General features: G+C 45.0%; 2 protein-coding genes across 2 annotated transcripts; both read left to right on the top strand.

Annotated features, from left to right (window-relative positions):
• Nucleotides 1-10: 10 nt before the first annotated feature.
• Nucleotides 11-10,143, top strand: LOC311368761 (protein mono-ADP-ribosyltransferase PARP14-like; the record flags this gene model as incomplete). The annotated part of the gene is made up of 14 exons (XM_084487541.1): nt 11-45; nt 1,301-1,439; nt 1,754-1,800; nt 3,206-3,354; nt 3,448-3,684; nt 4,207-4,401; nt 4,783-4,858; nt 5,078-5,224; nt 5,344-5,409; nt 5,689-5,868; nt 7,217-7,355; nt 7,659-7,711; nt 8,836-8,933; nt 10,042-10,143. Exons 2-14 carry the CDS (start codon nt 1,312-1,314, stop codon nt 10,141-10,143), a joined length of 1,617 nt encoding a protein of 538 aa, XP_084343667.1. The 5' UTR covers nt 11-45; nt 1,301-1,311.
• Nucleotides 10,144-10,247: 104 nt separating this feature from the next.
• LOC311368760 (kelch-like protein 33) lies at nt 10,248-11,319 on the top strand (the record flags this gene model as incomplete). Its single annotated transcript, XM_084487540.1, is given in 2 exon segments — nt 10,248-11,211; nt 11,215-11,319. Coding segments are annotated over 2 exon segments (306 nt in total). The 5' UTR covers nt 10,248-11,010.
• Nucleotides 11,320-16,834: the final 5,515 nt, after the last annotated feature.

Genomic DNA, 16,834 nt, shown 5'->3' with positions numbered 1-16,834 from the left:
AATCCAAACACCACAGCTCTGTCTCCTTCCCAGCTCTGGGCACAGGTGCGTTAAGTGTGTGTGTGTAATCCGTCATCATTCAAAACATCAACCCCGCTTTTCATTCATCCTATACTTTCAAGTATCCTCTTGTTGTTATGTGGCTGTCATTTCATGCCTGTCTATCTGGCCCCTATGGGTCATATTCACCTGGCAGACATCTTGGTTAGCCGGGCTGTAACGCTAACTGGGTGATGGAATTTAATGCGGAATTCCAAATTCAGTTCCCCCACCCAGCTAGCTTTCCGAAGATGGAACCAAGATGGCGGCCAGCTGAAGAGCCCAATGCACTCCTGGGGCCTCTACGGATAGCTTTTCCTTTCCTATTTCCTTTCCCAAGGAGATGACCTGGAAGTACTTAGAGGAAAGGTGGTTTGAGTTCTAGAAATGCTTAGGAAAGGTGTCTCGATGCATCCTTTAACCCTCCTTTAGCATAGGTTACTTCTGACCAACCTTTACGAAAAGAAAATAAGTTTTTGGTATCCAAAAATCTTTTACGGCGACAATATTTAAAGAAACAGGCTACCGACAAAGTTTACCAACTCTGAGAAGAAAGAGAGAAGAAAATACAATTGATAATAATGGGTACCAATTCCAGAAACTTAATTATTCGAATCAAAATGAATTCATTTATTGCTGGTTAGTAAGCACATAATATACACTATAAGAAAAGAAAATGCCAACTTCACATTTAAGAAAGACTACTGGGGGCAGTTATTTCAACATCAACATAAGTTTAGCCTCTTTATTTCACATGTTGATTGGGATTCAAGTGGCCTAAAATATTCCCGTTGGCCAAGTCAGATCTAAGTGATTCTCACTGTTGGCGACAACCTGATTGAAATCAATACGATAAGAACGCATGGATCAAAGAGCGCTTGTTGTAGTCCATCTTCGGAAAATTGTAGTTTCACGCTAGAGACGCTAGAGGTCAGCAATACCCGCCGTCTCGCAATGACGGCGGTTAGGAAAAGTGGAGTCGAATTCATTTTAAACAGTGCTGTCTTTACCTATGTTCGAAAGAAAGCACCTTTTCATCTCTCCTTGACCCAATGATGTTTTCCACAAAGGTTAAGTAAAGGAGGTGGTTAAGGTGGTAAGGTTAGGAGATTTGACAATCCGCAGAGGCCCCTAGTCGTCCCCTGAAAGCGGGGCTCCAGGTGTTCCTAATCAAGCTTGCTCCTTTAGGTCGTTTGAGAACGCGGCATTGAAGTGCAACTAAATCCTGGAGCCTGAATGTGATTTGTCTTGTCAATGCCAGGCGGATGGGGAATGGATCCTAAATTGGCTTGTAAAGCCATGTTGGATGGAATTGAAGCAGCTGTGAGGAGCATGGGGCCAACTTCCCTCACCCTGGTCCGCATTGTCTTTATGCAGAGGGATGTGCTGAACGATTTCAGGTACAATGTCAATTGTTCCAACGTAAATTGTTCTTCTAGGCAAGAAGCAACGGTGGAGAACAGACCCAAAGACGTCTGTTTTAGATGAAAATGGTTTCTTATCTGGGAAATAATCTTGAGATGCTCTGATCTGGCGGGAAGGGGGGGGAGGGGCTTTAATGGGCTTCACCATTCTCACGCAACCGGTTTGAATGGTTGACTCAAGAAATGATAAATGCGTTCTAGTGAAATTAGCAACATATTTTAAATATTTGTTTGAAATATTTGTTTGGACTTCAACTGTATGGTATTAATATTGAAATATTTTAATTCAGATCGGTGCTTCAGAATCGCTGTGAAGAAACTGCGCGTCAAAAGCAAGGTGAAGGTTTGAAATTAATTATTTAAATTTTATTGTATATATATTTTTAAAATTAATTTAAGATTTCCCCACCATGTTTCTCCACCTCTGGATTGACTCAATCGGTACATACACAGCTTAATCTTAATTAATGAGAAGTCCTTCCTGAATACATCGGTTTGGTCAGTGCTGCAACTGGCGGATGATAACAAGTCACAGTCCATAGCCATGCCCTGGATAAGCTCAAGGGCCTCATTTATCAACCGTGCGTAGAAAAGGATCTAAATTCTCCCTCACGAATGAAATTGAGGATGTGCTTAAGTAAAAAAAAATCAGTATTTATCAAACGTGCACAAGGCTATCGTACGCACATCAGTAAGTAATCTATCTTGATAAATCCCACCTGTACTTAAGTACCATGCTGGTGCACGATCACATCATTTGCATTCTGAAATGCCTCCAATTAACCATATATGGTCACAGACTTCCCTTTCCTTACCAAGGAAAGGGAAGTCTGGGGCCCCCTGCTGGAGCTGCTTCCCCCCGCAATCCAAGCGGATAAGGGGTTTGATGATGAGGATGAGGTCACAACGCATCCCTTTATCAACCATTTGAATGTGTTTTCCCCTCACCGCTATAATGGCAAAGAGAGCAAATAAAATAAGTTCTCCAACACTAAAATGGAAACGCTCATTAACGAGGTTAGTGCAGGAGGCATTACAAATAAAATAAAGCTTGCTGCATGGAAAAAAGTGACTGATGCAGTTAATTCAGTTGGGTCGGGAGTCACAGCCCACAGATGTGAGACGTCTGCAACTCGCCAAGCAGATCAGAGCTATCTTTGAAAACGAACTCCCTGCGGAGAGCAGTTTGCCAAGTCTTCCAATAACGCAAGATAAGCCATTGCACTACATTTAAAACCTATTTCATAGCTGTCTTTTAAAGGGGTTGACACCAAATTGTCTGTTTAAAATTAGACAAAGGAGTAATTTAATGTTTTCTAATTAAAGGAAACACGGGACATATGTGGTTGATTGCTTCATGCATACGTTGACACTCTTAAATGCTTTGATTTTTGCTTGTAATATCGCTATTCTACCACTAGATTCGGTCCGTACGCATTGTCAGAGCTGTGCTTAGATTTACACACATTCCTAGTACATCTTGGTAAATTCCATACTTTGCGTTGCAATGTTCGTACGCACTATTTACGCACAAATATGTGCGTAAGTACGGTTGATAAATGAGGCCCCAGGTATTTCCAAAGTTTCCATCAGTGAGTGTGCAGAAGCAATTGTCACAGCTCTGATTGACTTTGGGAAACAAAGCCAGCACCTGAAGAAAATTACCCTGATTGACACCAGAGAGGAGGTAGTGGAGGCCTTAAAAGTGGCCTGTCACAGGATGTTTTCCTTGACGATTGCAGAACCAGAAGCATCCGGGAATCGCCAGGAGAGCACTGGAGCCTCGAGTCAATGGTCCAATTCTGGTGCTGATACAGTAAACACAAGACACAAGACAGATTTCAGTGGCATCAAGTTGGAATATGTGGAGGGGCTCATCGAGGAACAGCAAGTAGGAATTAAGTAATTGTTCTGTAATGTACACCCCATTTTATTTTGTAAAGTGTTGCAGGATTGACAGCCCCCCCATGGTTTCTCTTGCCAGGTGGATGTCATAGTCTCCCCTATGAAAGACCATGACCCTCGCTCTACCTGTTTGGGGAAAATTTTGTCTGAGGTAATCGGACACAAGAAGATGGAGACTGCATTTCCGAAGGGGAAAAAGAAAAGTCAGTTGCCTGTTGAAGTCGACGTGGATGGTCTCAAGAAGCTTCACTATCACAAGGTCTTCTTCGTTAACCTTCTGCCCTGGGATGAGCAAAACAGGGAAGCAGCTGTCCAGGTACTATGGCGTGTTAGGAGTTAACACATTTGCATTTCTCAGTATTGACTACCTCTGCTTTAAGTGGTACTCTTTGTAAGCAGCAATAGTTTTATTAGTATTTGTTGTTATATTCATTAGGAGGTAGAAGCTTTTCAGAATTCAGTGTGTGTGTTCAGCCCATTCTAACTGGCTGTGCAACTGTGACGCAAACTAGTGTAGAATTCAGTGTGTGTGTTCAGCCCATTCTAACTGGCTATGCAACTGTGACGCAAACTAGTGTAGAATTCAGTGTGTGTGTTCAGCCCATTCTAACTGGCTGTGCAACTGTGACGCAAACTAGTGTAGCGCGCGGCTGGCTAGGTGGTTGGAGTGGGAGCGTCGGGGATGAGGGATTTGGAGTGTTGATGGTCAGATGAGACACGCCTCCTGCAGGATGGCCAGCATTTTATATTTGTAGAATATATCAGTTATAGGATTTGCTTTTATTGATGACATGATTGAAATCAAAACATTATCTTCCTCCCCTTCATACCTTCCCAGGCTCTGAAACGGGGACTTCAAAACGTTTTGACTTCCTGTCAAGACCAAAGATTTGACTCTGTTGCTTTCCCCATGCTTGGTACCGGGGAAGTGTTGCAATTTCCCCAGGATGAGGTGGAATCAGCCCTGCTCCAGGAGATCGGAACGCCCAAGCTGAACAGACACAGCGGCAGGCCATTGGTGGTCCGCATTGTCGTGCACCCCAGGGAGAAACAAACAAACAAGGCAAAAACATATTATTTTAGTTTAATTCTGGTTTCATGCTTACATCTTTGGGTCTCAAAGATACAGTATATTGTTTTTCTTTGGTGCTATTGCTCATTAAATGGCTGCTAGCTGGGCATTCTAACTGACTGAGGTAAAATGATAACCCATGAGTCACTTCCACTTCCAATAATTGTTCAAAAGATGACCTCTTTTAAACACACGGTGATATTGCCATCAGTTTATAGCCTCAACATGGGCTTAACGCAACCTCAGGCTTACTCTTTTAAAGGACAAAGAAAAAATGTGGAATCCATTCTTTCCTAACAACCATTCCATGCATCACATGATAGAATATTCTGGTAATAACAGCCAGCATGCGTTCTCTTCCGCCTTTGTGTACAGGCCATGCCACCACAACAGACCCATAGCAACGCTGCCCCCAGAGGTAAGTGGAGATACTGCTGTGGGACACCTCATCAGAGGGGCCCTATTTTACCACTAGGTGTGACATTGATAGAATGTTCATGAAAGTGACGCCACACGTGGGCGTGTACACCCAGCTGATAGGACAGATGGATGAATGAATCAGTCTACCTACTGTGGACTGGACCAACTGGTAGGGGTTCTTTTTTTTTAAGTTTAATTATTGTTGTCTCCTCTTCAGTTTCCTTCTCCAGATATGACTCGCCGCACCCTGACATGGTCACAGCCATGGTGGGCAGAGTCCAGCTTCAACTGGTTCGCAGTAACATCATTCATGAGAAAACGGATGTCATTGTAAACACAGTATCTAGACTTGACAACCAATCAGGTACTCATAGGAGAAAAATGTTTCTGTTTTAATGTGGTTGTGGGGTCTTTTTACCACTTTTGCCTGTTCTGACAATGAATGACAATATAGCATTCAACTAAATTGATTAACCTTCACAGGTGTTTCCAGGGCCATACTCGAGGCAGCTGGAACCCATGTAAAAGACGAGTTTGGTGTAAAGCTAGGTGGGTCTCAAATGTACACCAAACCTCTGACAAGTTACTGTCAAAGGAGAAAAGCATTCGAGATCCGAATGCTTTGTACTGGTGTGAAGCAGATGGAGAGAAAGAAGTGGGATTTGTTAGAAATGCCACAGGCATCCAGCTGTTAGTGCGTGAAATGCTCTGTGAGAATGGTTGATTGGCTCCTGCCTCTGTAGGAGACAATTTCAATTTTTAGCCCTCCTTATCTTTCTCTCCCACTCTTATCTTATCTTTCTCTCCCACTCAATTTTGTAATCTTAGATGCCCTTGCTTGGCAAAGGGGTATGTTTTCCACTGGACCTGGAATGCTGAGATGCAAGGAGATCCTTCACTTCTCCTTTAACAGCGATGAAAAGACGATACGTGAGACCTGTGAAATCATCTTAAAGAGTGTTGAATCCAAACACCACAGCTCTGTCTCCTTCCCAGCTCTGGGCACAGGTGCGTTAAGTGTGTGCTGAGACTGCTTTGCTTTTTGCTACCTGTAGGGTCTGTGTGCGGGCTTTGCGCGCAGGTATCTGGTGTGTGTTTGTCAGGTGAAAACTAAACGTCAAGGGAAAGAGGCGGTAGTTGAAAAAAGTAATAACACCGCTTATTGGGTACACAGTCACAGGCAACGGTTAATTCGTATGCGGAACGGGGACAATGGACCAATAGTTCGAAGAGGGGAATTCCTTCCGACCCAGTGCTACGTGGAAGATGTTGAGTGGCAGGGAATTACTCACGGGGGTCACAGGAGGAAGAGAGTGGGACTGGAGGGGAAACACGTACAATGGATCTGCCGGTCTGGATCGATATCCACTGTAGACTCCGGCTCCGTCTTTCCTTATCAAGACCTGCCAGCCATCTTCCAGCTGGAAGCATCCAGCACCACACTCCACACCAGCTCACACACTCCCAGGTCCAGTTCACTTGTCTCCTCGACCAAAACGGTTATTTTCCGTCCACAAAACTTCCTCTCCCGTTCTCCAGAGTCATCACCATCTTCTCCTGTCTCCCGCACTCTCTCGCCACCCGCCTCTTCCGCCACCCGCCTCTTCCGCCTCTCTTCTGTATCTGCTTCTCACTCCCATTGGTCCAGACGCCAGTCAATCTTATGTGTCCGTCACATAAGCAAATAATATACACCATAAGAAAAGAAAATGCCAACTTCACATTTTATAAAGACTACTGGGGGCAGTTATTTCAACATAAGTTTAGCCTCTTTTTTTTCACATGTGAATCGGGATTCAAGTGGCCTAAAATATTCCCGTTGGCCAAGTCCGACCTAAGTGATTCTCACTGTTGGGGACAACTTGATTGAAATCAATAAAAGAAGAACGCATGGCTCAAAGAGCACTTGTAGTCCATCTTCGGAAAATTGTAGTTTCACGCTAGTGGTCAGCAATACCTCATTACGCCGTTGCGCAATGACGTCGGCTAGGAAAAGTGGAGTTGAATTCAGTTCAAACAGTGCCGTCTTTTCCTATGTTCGAGGCATAGGCAAGGAGGCATAAAGGTTAGGAGATTTGTCAATCCGTAGAGGCCCCTAGTCGTCCCCTGAAAGCGGGCTCCAGGTATTCCCAGTGGCGGTTTTAGCTACGGGCGAAGCGGGCAGCCGCCCGGAGCGGCATTACCCCCCCCCCCATCAACCACTTTCCGTGCGGCGCACGGAGGGGGTCTCGCCCGGGGCGCAATTCAATGTAGAACCGCTACTCAATCAAGCTTGCTCCTTTAGGTCGTTTGAGGACACGGCATTGAAGTGCAACTAAATCCCGGAGCCTGAATGTGATTGTCTTGTCAATGCCAGGCGCAGGAACAATGGATCGTAAATTGGCTTGTAAAGCCATGTTGGATGGAATTGAAGCAGCTGTGAGGAGCATGGAGCCAACTTCCCTCATCCTGGTCCGCATTGTCTTTATGCAGAGGGATGTGCTGAAGGATTTCAGGTACAATGTCAATTGTTCTTCTAGGCAAGAAGCAACGGTGGAGGAGAACAGACCCAAAGACGTCAGTTTTAGATGAAAATGGTTTCTTATCTGGGAAATAAGAGTCTCTTGAGATGCTCTGATCTGTGGGGATGGGCTTTAGTGGGCTTCACCATTCTCACGTAACCTGTTTGAATGGTTGAGTCAAGAAATGATAAACGCGTTCTAGTGAAATTAGCAACATATTTTAAATATTTGTTTGAAATATTTGTTTGGAATTCAACTGTATAATTTTAATATTAATATAGAAACATTTTAATTCAGATCGGTGCTTCAGAATCGCTGTGAAGAAACTGCGCGTCAAAACCAAGGTCAAGGTTTGAAATTCATTATTTTAATTTTCTTGTATATATATTTTTAAATTAACTTGCATCAAGATTTCCCCACCATGTTTCTCCACCTCTCAATCGGTACGTTTACATGCACCGCTTATTGAGATTACATTCATAGTTTGACTATGCTCCTCAACTGGACAAGTGCAATTGTCTGAGTATGGAAGCATTTTTGTTCATATTTGTTTAAATTCTCTTTACATCAGCAATAAATATATTTTAGTTCTCTAATAAAGAAAAATATCCGGTATCAGTGGCTGTCACAGGCCTGTAATAATAAATGTCAAAATTTCCAAATCAAGTTATTTGATGGCTACCTGGCTACCTGCGTACACTCTGTTTGTGCCCGGAGTCTTCCACAAGGCTAGGCACACCTGTCGCTAAAGCTAGCCAGCTAGTCAAGCATTTTGGTGGATTGGCCACGGATGGAGGCCTGGAGGGAGGGCTGGGTTTTTTCGGTTGGATACTTAAAAGATCTAGCTCAATCTGACAAATTGCCTACCCTAGCTTTAAACAATCATAAATTAAAAAAAGATTTCAACAAATTATGGCTGGAGTGTTGAACAATAAAAGATGAGTGAGTGGATCTTTGTCAAAAAAATCATTAAACATTTTGCCGTTGAGTGAAATATTCAACTCTTGCATTCCAAAACTGCTCTTTGACTCTACTCTATACTACTGGTTTTACGTACAGTATTTTTGAAACATAAAACAAAGTTCAACAGGCAAACATTGCGGTGGCGATTGCAACCACATTGACAGGCGGGCGCATTCCAAAAAAAAGTAAAAACATTGCTAGGAAACAGATGAGGTCTCCACCTCATGTAAGTTACATTGTTAAAACTTTTTAAGAATGTATTGATTTTTTTCAAATGATTAAAACATTTTTTTTTTAAATCAAAATAACATTCATTAATTATTTGGACTTAAAATTGACTTATGACAGAAGACTGAGCCTGGAATATACTAATAGTACAGTTCGGAAAGGGAATGGACGAGGTGATCATATGGAAATAGTTAAGGACACAGTCATTTGTGAGGACACTTTTTTTTCCCCCCAGTGAACCACACTAGACTCCTGATTCGGATTTCTCTTTATCGTGTTTCAGATGATTGGTGCTATTTCGGAGGCGAGGAGCTTGGCACCAACACCCATAGCTCTTCACCCTCTTCATCCTCCGGCGGGGCCATCCTCAAACCCCTGAATGCAACCTTGGACTACTTAAAAAATGTATTTCATATATAATGTTTGACCCGCGTCCGAGAGCTACTGGGATTGGATCCCCAGTGTCTCTCTGCAGCCTTCCTAGACACCGTTGAGCAAGAGGCCTTAAGCCGTACCTGGTCCTTCATGACATGTCCCATCCAAATTCATGCTTCGGATGAGGCGTCATGAATGGTGTGAAGTCTTAAATATGTTTTGATATTTTCTGCTTTAAATTGGCAGTGGGTTTGAAAAACACTTTCAAGAGGGGGATTGAGAAATATTTATGAAGTCATTTTAAAGATGGTGTTCGAAATCATAATTGGTTAGTTGTTTAATCGCATCATGAATTAACAAAATTGTAAAAGTGTTAATTAAGTGCTATCGATTTAATATTTTATCAGCTTATAATTCTTGTTGCAATGTAATATTGAAGGATATATAGTTCAAATTCCTTATAAAAATTATTATTACATTTTTGAAATAAACTCATTCCTTGTATCTCCATAAATAAAGGGTTAAAGTATGAGTATTTGTGTTTGTCTGTCCCAAAATATACACTTTTGAGGAAAGCATTTTAAGTGTAACTCAAATGTACACTGCAGATACCCTTTTAAAAATGATATTGTATGTTATGGTGCATGTTTATTTGTAAGACTTAATTAAATTAATATAAAAGTCAAACTAATCTATAAGTCAACAAAAAAATTTCAATGAATATATAAATCTATTTTAATACTAGGGTCTCTGTAAAGCGAAGTTGACCCAGCTTAAAGACTTGTTTTGAAACTGAATCTCGCTCACCCACCAATCCAGAAATAGGCGGCTGTTTGTTTCCCAGAACCGACAAGGCGTACTAGCGGTAGGGCTGAGAAAAAAACCCGAATTTGGAGCCTTGGGATCAAGGCTCAGCACGCTGTTCAATCGGCCAGTGGTAGAAGGATGGGTGGTATGAAAAAAACAATGAACTATCATTATATAGAACGCTGTTAGCTTTGGCGAATGCTACATGCTAACTATTAGCAGCCTGTAACGAGATCGGAACCACAGTTCAGCCGTTTTTTTTGCGTTTGAATCACCGTGGACCTCCCGCCCCATCACCTCCCCGCAGAATGGGAGGAGCGCTGGAGGACGAGCGATGGAGGTAGGGGATGAGGGGTTGGAGGATGCGGACCGACTAGAGCTGCGGAGAATCGAGGCGTACAACGACTAACCCAGGATCATGGACCTTGCGGTGCCCCAGAACCCGAGCCGGGGGGAGGAGCCCCCACAGGGGGGAGACGCAGAGCAGCGGGAGGTGACTGACGCGGACGGAGGAGGAGAGAACCGGGGGCCAGAGGAGGGTGACGACGGGGTTCTCAAGTACTGCTGCGAGAGCCACCCTGAGGAGGTCTACGCGGCGTTGAGGGGACTCCGGGAGTGCTCCCTCCTCACTGACCTGACCCGGGCGGACGCCGATGACTTCGTCCTGAGGAAACTTCCCGGAGGTGGCGGCCGCGCCCGCCTTCCCGGACCTGGCGCCGGACCGGCTTCTGGCGTACCTGGGCTGTGCGCCTTCTGGGCGGCGGCGGCCTGGGTGCTGGCGGACCCGGCGCAGCGGTGCGAGGTCCGCTTCACTCTCATGACCTTCCGTGAGTTCTAGGAGGTGAGGGCCATCACCCTGCACATGGAGTGCAGCGGAGGAGGAGGTGCTGGAGGAGGAGGAGGTGCTGGAGGAGGAGGTGGTGGATGAGGAAGTGGTGGTGGAATAGGAGGAGCTGGAGGAGGAGGAGGAGGTGGTGGAGGAGGTGGAGGAGGAGGTGCTGGAGGAGGAAGAGGAGGTGGTGGAGGAAGAGGAGGTGGTGCTGAAGAAGGAGGAGGAGGTGGTGGAGGAAAAGGAGGTGGTGCTGAAGGAGGAGGAGGAGGTGGGGCTGAAGGAGGAGGAGGAGGTGGGGCTGAAGGAGGAGGAGGAGGTGGGGCTGAAGGAGGAGGAGGAGGTGGTGGAGGAAAAGGAGGTGGTGCTGAAGGAGGAGGAGGAACAGGACGTGGCGGAATAGGAAAAGCAGGAGAAGGAGGCGGAGGAGGAGGAGGCTCCCCAGAGATGGCGTTCTACATCTCGGCTCTGGAGGAGTTCAGCGCCGACGTCCCAGAGCCGCGGCGTCGGCTCCGACGGCCCGAGGACGCCCTGGTCCTGGTGGGCGGCGACCTGCTGGGCTGGGGCGCCGGGCAGCGGGAGCGGAGCCGCGAGCTGTGGTTCGCCCACACTCTGCGCAGCGGCACAGGCCTGCTGAAGGACATGGAGTGAAGGTGTCTGGGGTCGCTGCCCGACGGCCCGCGCTTCCGCCACACCGTGGCGGTGGTGCGGGGGCGGCTCCACGTGGTGGGGGGTGCGACTGCGGCTGGGCCTTGACGTCCGGCCTCCACTGTCCTGTTGTCCAAACCAGCAAAACGTGCTCACGTTCTGCCAGTGAATTATAATGTCTACATTCTACTGCCAGTGAATTCTACTGCTAGCCAATTCACACGCCAGTAACAACAGGACACAACAACAGGACATCAACAGGTAGCGCTGAGATCAGAGAAGCAGGAAGCACATGTAAAATAATAAACAGGCATTTAGAAAGGAAATAAAACACAGTTCAACCCAGGTCAGCCCTGTCAATAAAGACATGTTTACTCAGAGGGAGGAGTGAAGAATGTTGTTGTGACAGTAGTGTATTGTGGCCATGCGGGTGGGGTAGGAGGGATAGGAGGGGGCGTGGCTCTGTCTAGTGGAGGGATGGGAGGGGGCGTGGCTCTGTCTGTAGGGGAGGGATAGGAGGGGGCGTGGCTCTGTCTAGTGGCGGGATGGGAGGGGGCGTGGCTCTGTGTAGGGGAGGGATAGGAGGGGGCGTGGCTCTGTAGTGGAGGGATAAGCCGTTTCTCAATTCGCGTTCTCGTGTACTTGCGTTCTCGATAAACGTCATCAGTGGTAGCCCAAGCACTGTTCCAATTCCAAGTACGCGAGTACTGTCGTAAAACCCGGAAGTGTTCTCGATGCGTTCTCGATGAGGCCGTTCTACCGAGGATGCATCGGAGGTGACTCGTGTGGACTTGGGACCGTTAAATATCCCAGAATGCATCATCGAGTCCACTGCTGTTCCAATTGCAGGTGCGTACTCGCGTTCTCGGAAGTCTGTACTTGAAAGTCCGGACTTGCCAAGTACGTACTTCCAAGTCCGCGAGAACGTAGTCCGCGTACTTGGTATTGAGAAACTATGGGGTCAGAACAGTCTCATTAATAATGAATGCACAGAGAAGGATTCACAAATGTATTTTGTGATTTATATATAAATTACTCTCTTCTCACAAATACATTTCAATGCACACACAAATGGATATCGGCATGTATAAATGTAAAATAAATCCATAAACAAAAATAAGTTTCACAAACACATTTCTGATCCACACACAAATGTGTCTTTTGTGTGTCTTTTTTGCAATTTTCATCAAAAATGTATTTGGATGTTGTTACATTTATATACAAACTGTTAAACTTGAATTTACAAGACGCTTTTCATTTGTGAACTTGTTTGCATTTGTGTGTGAACTGGTCTGTATTTATATGTGGATTTTTGAGACTCCCCTGACACGGCCGGATTCACAAATGCATTTTTTTCACCAAGGGAACTCTCTGTAGCCAATCAGATGCCTCCTTAGTTTTCAGCCAATCGCATGACTGCAATCCCACGAGGGGTACGTCAGCATAGACCTCTGAAGAAGTTGTCGGGAACTGAAGAAGTTTTTGAATGATCGTCCATAACGAACTCTGTAGGTGGCGAAGAAGTAAAAGTTGCGTCACGTTTTCAACTACAACCTTTTTCCATCTGGTTTCCACTGGGTTTTGGATTGTCGGGCCATTAAAGTAGTAAACTATTATTAATGCTAACCGGGAGCTAGTTACAATCGGCGCAGACTTCATACTTCATAGGGAGGAGGGAGTGCTCGCAACCAGTCACAACCTAACATGATGGTCATTCCACACGCGATTTCAGTGTGTGTATAAAACTTATTCACTGGCGAGGTTCAGCCTCTTTTCTCCACGACTTGACTTTTTGGTTTGACCGTGATAAGAGTTTGTTGGCTGTTATTGAGATTTAGATCGATTTGATCGATTTCACACATGAACGAGCAGCGTTGGCGCCACCTCCGTAGGCGGGCTCTGGTGCCACTGAACTCCATTTCGGTGAAGACAAAAAAATAAACATTGCCGTTGCTATGCAACCTTGACTGGGAGAGTCGTGACGTCCTAAGTCTGCGCAGGGCCCCGTTTCCCGATAACGATGGATCCACGCTCGTACGATCCATCGTACGATGGATCTCACGCAGCATCGTTAATTTTAGGGGAGCGTTTCCCGAAACTCATCTTAACATGAACGCGCGTGCTCTGCTCTTACGACGTCGTAGGATTGTAGCTGTCTACTCACACGGTGCTGAAATGGGCTCCGTAGGAGGGGGACACGCAGGAATGTTGTTGGATTAAACTATATTTTGTGGCAGCAAAAAAATATCTCCCCATCAAGGCCAACAGCAGAGTAGCCTACGAAAAGAATAGACTAATATGAATACTACAAATATTAATAATTAATTATAAACACAATTGATTTGGTCTAGGCCGACATATGCTATATCAGTCCTAATCCCGAACGCACCGTGCGTACATTGTTTCACGGCATTTTCTCCCCTGAAATAATTCCATATTAAAAAAATAAAAAATATCATGTGTCTGTGTGACAACTAGGCCTATAGCATTTATTTAAATGTGCTGATTTCTGAAACATGCTTTGCGCCGCAAAGAGGGCAGACTTTCTCTGATTCCTGCATTCCGTTTCATTCAGTCATTCATTCAGTGATTGACGCGCCGCGCACTCTCCAGAAACTTTGGAGTCAACATTAAAAATGCAACGTTCCATTCATTCATTATCATTCAAACGCAGAGGCATTGACATGGCTATTGCTGTTGCTGGTCTAGATCGATTCCTGCCCATATTGTTGGGCAGGGGGTATGATGGTGCGGGCAATGTAAGCGGGAATGGCACGCATCGCAGCACAGTTTCCCGCAGCAGTCTACGTACAGAAAACCACGCTCTCAACTTGGCGATTGTGCACTCCACTAAGGTCAGGGAGTTCGTAACTGTCTAGACACGGTCCAATAAATAGTGAACTTCATCACAGCCTCACCGACGCGCCTACAGTGCTTTATGTCAAACAATCGCAACAAAAAACGCCTGCAGAAATTATCCGACACCCGCTGGTTTCAGCATGATTCATATACAGTATGTCTTCTGTCATTGATCAATATGAGGACATTTTAACCACGATGGTTGAATTAAAATCAGAGGGAGACAGCAAGTGCCGCTCGCAAGCGACCTCCCACACAAGCAACGGAATCATTTGATTTTATTATATGCCTTGTGATAGGGTGCCTTGTGACGTGGCGTTTCATCGGTACATTTATTTTTGGAATTTTAAATTGCTGCAATAAATTATATTTGTGTTGACTTCTAACATGTCTCTGTCTTTGCTGTTTAAATCTAACAGTAGTCTACGAGTAATATATATGCGGGAACCACTGTTTTTGGGCTATTGCGAAATAGCGCCAGCTGGATAATCAGTGGTATTGGATGACGTGTTTTAATAAAACACATCCAATACACGGAATGTCCAGCTGGTGACTCCACTGAGGCTATAGTAACGATGCATCCTAGTGCTTAACGAGTACCCCTGTAGGCGTCGTTAGCTACGAGGGTTTTAACGACGTCGTTACGTAACGATGCTTTCGGGAAACGGTCCGAAAATTCTGCGATGATCGTACGACGGTGTTAACGACGTCGTTAGGCTAACGATGCTTTCCGGAAACGGGGCCCAGATCCGCGTTAGCATAATACTTCTTCATAATAGTTTACTACTTTAACGGCCCGACAATCCAAAACCCAAGTGGAAACCAGATGGGAAAAGGTTGTAGTTGAAAACGTGACGCAGCTTTTGCTTCTTCGCCACCTACAGAGTTTGTTATGGACGATCATTTGACCGAGAGACACGGGAGCCATGTGATTGGCTGAAAACGAGGCAGGCATCTGATTGGCTACAGAGAGTTCCTTGTTGAAAAAAATGCATTTGTGAATCTCAAAAATCCACATATAAATACAGACCAGGGCCCCGTTTCCCGAAAGCATCGTTAGCCTAACGACGTCGTTAACACCGTCGTACGATCATCGCAGAATTTTCGGACCGTTTCCCGAAAGCATCGTTACGTAACGACGTCGTTAAAACCCTCGTAGCTAACGACGCCTACAGGGGTACTCGTTAAGCACTAGGATGCATCGTTACTATAGCCTCAGTGGAGTCACCAGCTGGACATTCCGTGTATTGGATGTGTTTTATTAAAACACGTCATCCAATAGGCTACCACTGATTATCCAGCTGGCGCTATTTCGCAATAGCCCAAAAACAGTGGTTCCCGCATATATATTACTCGTAGACTACTGTTAGATTTAAACAGCAAAGACAGAGACATGTTAGAAGTCAACACAAATATAATTTATTGCAGCAATTTAAAATTCCAAAAATAAATGTACCGATGAAACGCCACGTCACAAGGCACCCTATCACAAGGCATATAATAAAATCAAATGATTCCGTTGCTTGTGTGGGAGGTCGCTTGCGAGCGGCACTTGCTGTCTCCCTCTGATTTTAATTCAACCATCGTGGTTAAAATGTCCTCATATTGATCAATGACAGAAGACTGTATATGAATCATGCTGAAACCAGCGGGTGTCGGATAATTTCTGCAGGCGTTTTTTGTTGCGATTGTTTGACATAGAGCACTGTAGGCGCGTCGGTGAGGCTGTGATGAAGTTCACTATTTATTGGACCGTGTCTAGACAGTTACGAACTCCCTGACCTTAGTGGAGTGCACAATCGCCAAGTTGAGAGCGTGGTTTTCTGTACGTAGACTGCTGCGGGAAACTGTGCTGCGATGCGTGCCATTCCCGCTTACATTGCCCGCACCATCATACCCCCTGCCCAACAATATGGGCAGGAATCGATCTAGACCAGCAACAGCAATAGCCATGTCAATGCCTCTGCGTTTGAATGATAATGAATGAATGGAACGTTGCATTTTTAATGTTGACTCCAAAGTTTCTAGAGAGTGCGCGGCGCGTCAATCACTGAATGAATGACAATGAATGAAACGGAATGCAGGAATCAGAGAAAGTCTGCCCTCTTTGCGGCGCAAAGCATGTTTCAGAAATCAGCACATTTAAATAAATGCTATAGGCCTAGTTGTCACACAGACACATGATATTTTTTATTTTTTTAATATGGAATTATTTCAGGGGAGAAAATGCCGTGAAACAATGTACGCACGGTGCGTTCGGGATTAGGACTGATATAGCATATGTCGGCCTAGACCTTATAAATTGTGTTTTAATATTTGTAGCATTCATCTTAGTCTATTCTTTTCGTAGGCTTCTCTGCTGTTGGCCTTGATGGGGAGATATTTTTTTGCTGCCACAAAATATAGTTTAATCCAACAACATTCCTGCGTCTCCCCCTCCTACGGAGCCCATTTCAGCACCGTGTCAGTAGACAGCTACAATCCTACGACGTCGTAAGAGCAGAGCACGCGCGTTCATGTTAAGATGAGTTTCGGGAAACGCTCCCCTAAAATTAACGATGCTGCGTGAGATCCATCGTACGATGGATCGTACGAGCGTGGATCCATCGTTATCGGGAAACGGGGCCCAGTTCACACACAAATGCAAACAAGTTCACAAATGAAAAGCGTCTTGTAAATTCAAGTTTAACAGTTTGTATATAAATGTAACAACATCCAAATACATTTTTGATGAAAATTGCAACAAAAAAAAAATAATTTATAT

Source organism: Micromesistius poutassou (assembly GCF_964030765.1).
Source record: "Micromesistius poutassou genome assembly, chromosome: 23".
NCBI lineage: Eukaryota > Metazoa > Chordata > Actinopteri > Gadiformes > Gadidae > Micromesistius > Micromesistius poutassou.
This window is presented reverse-complemented; position numbering and strand designations above follow the sequence as displayed.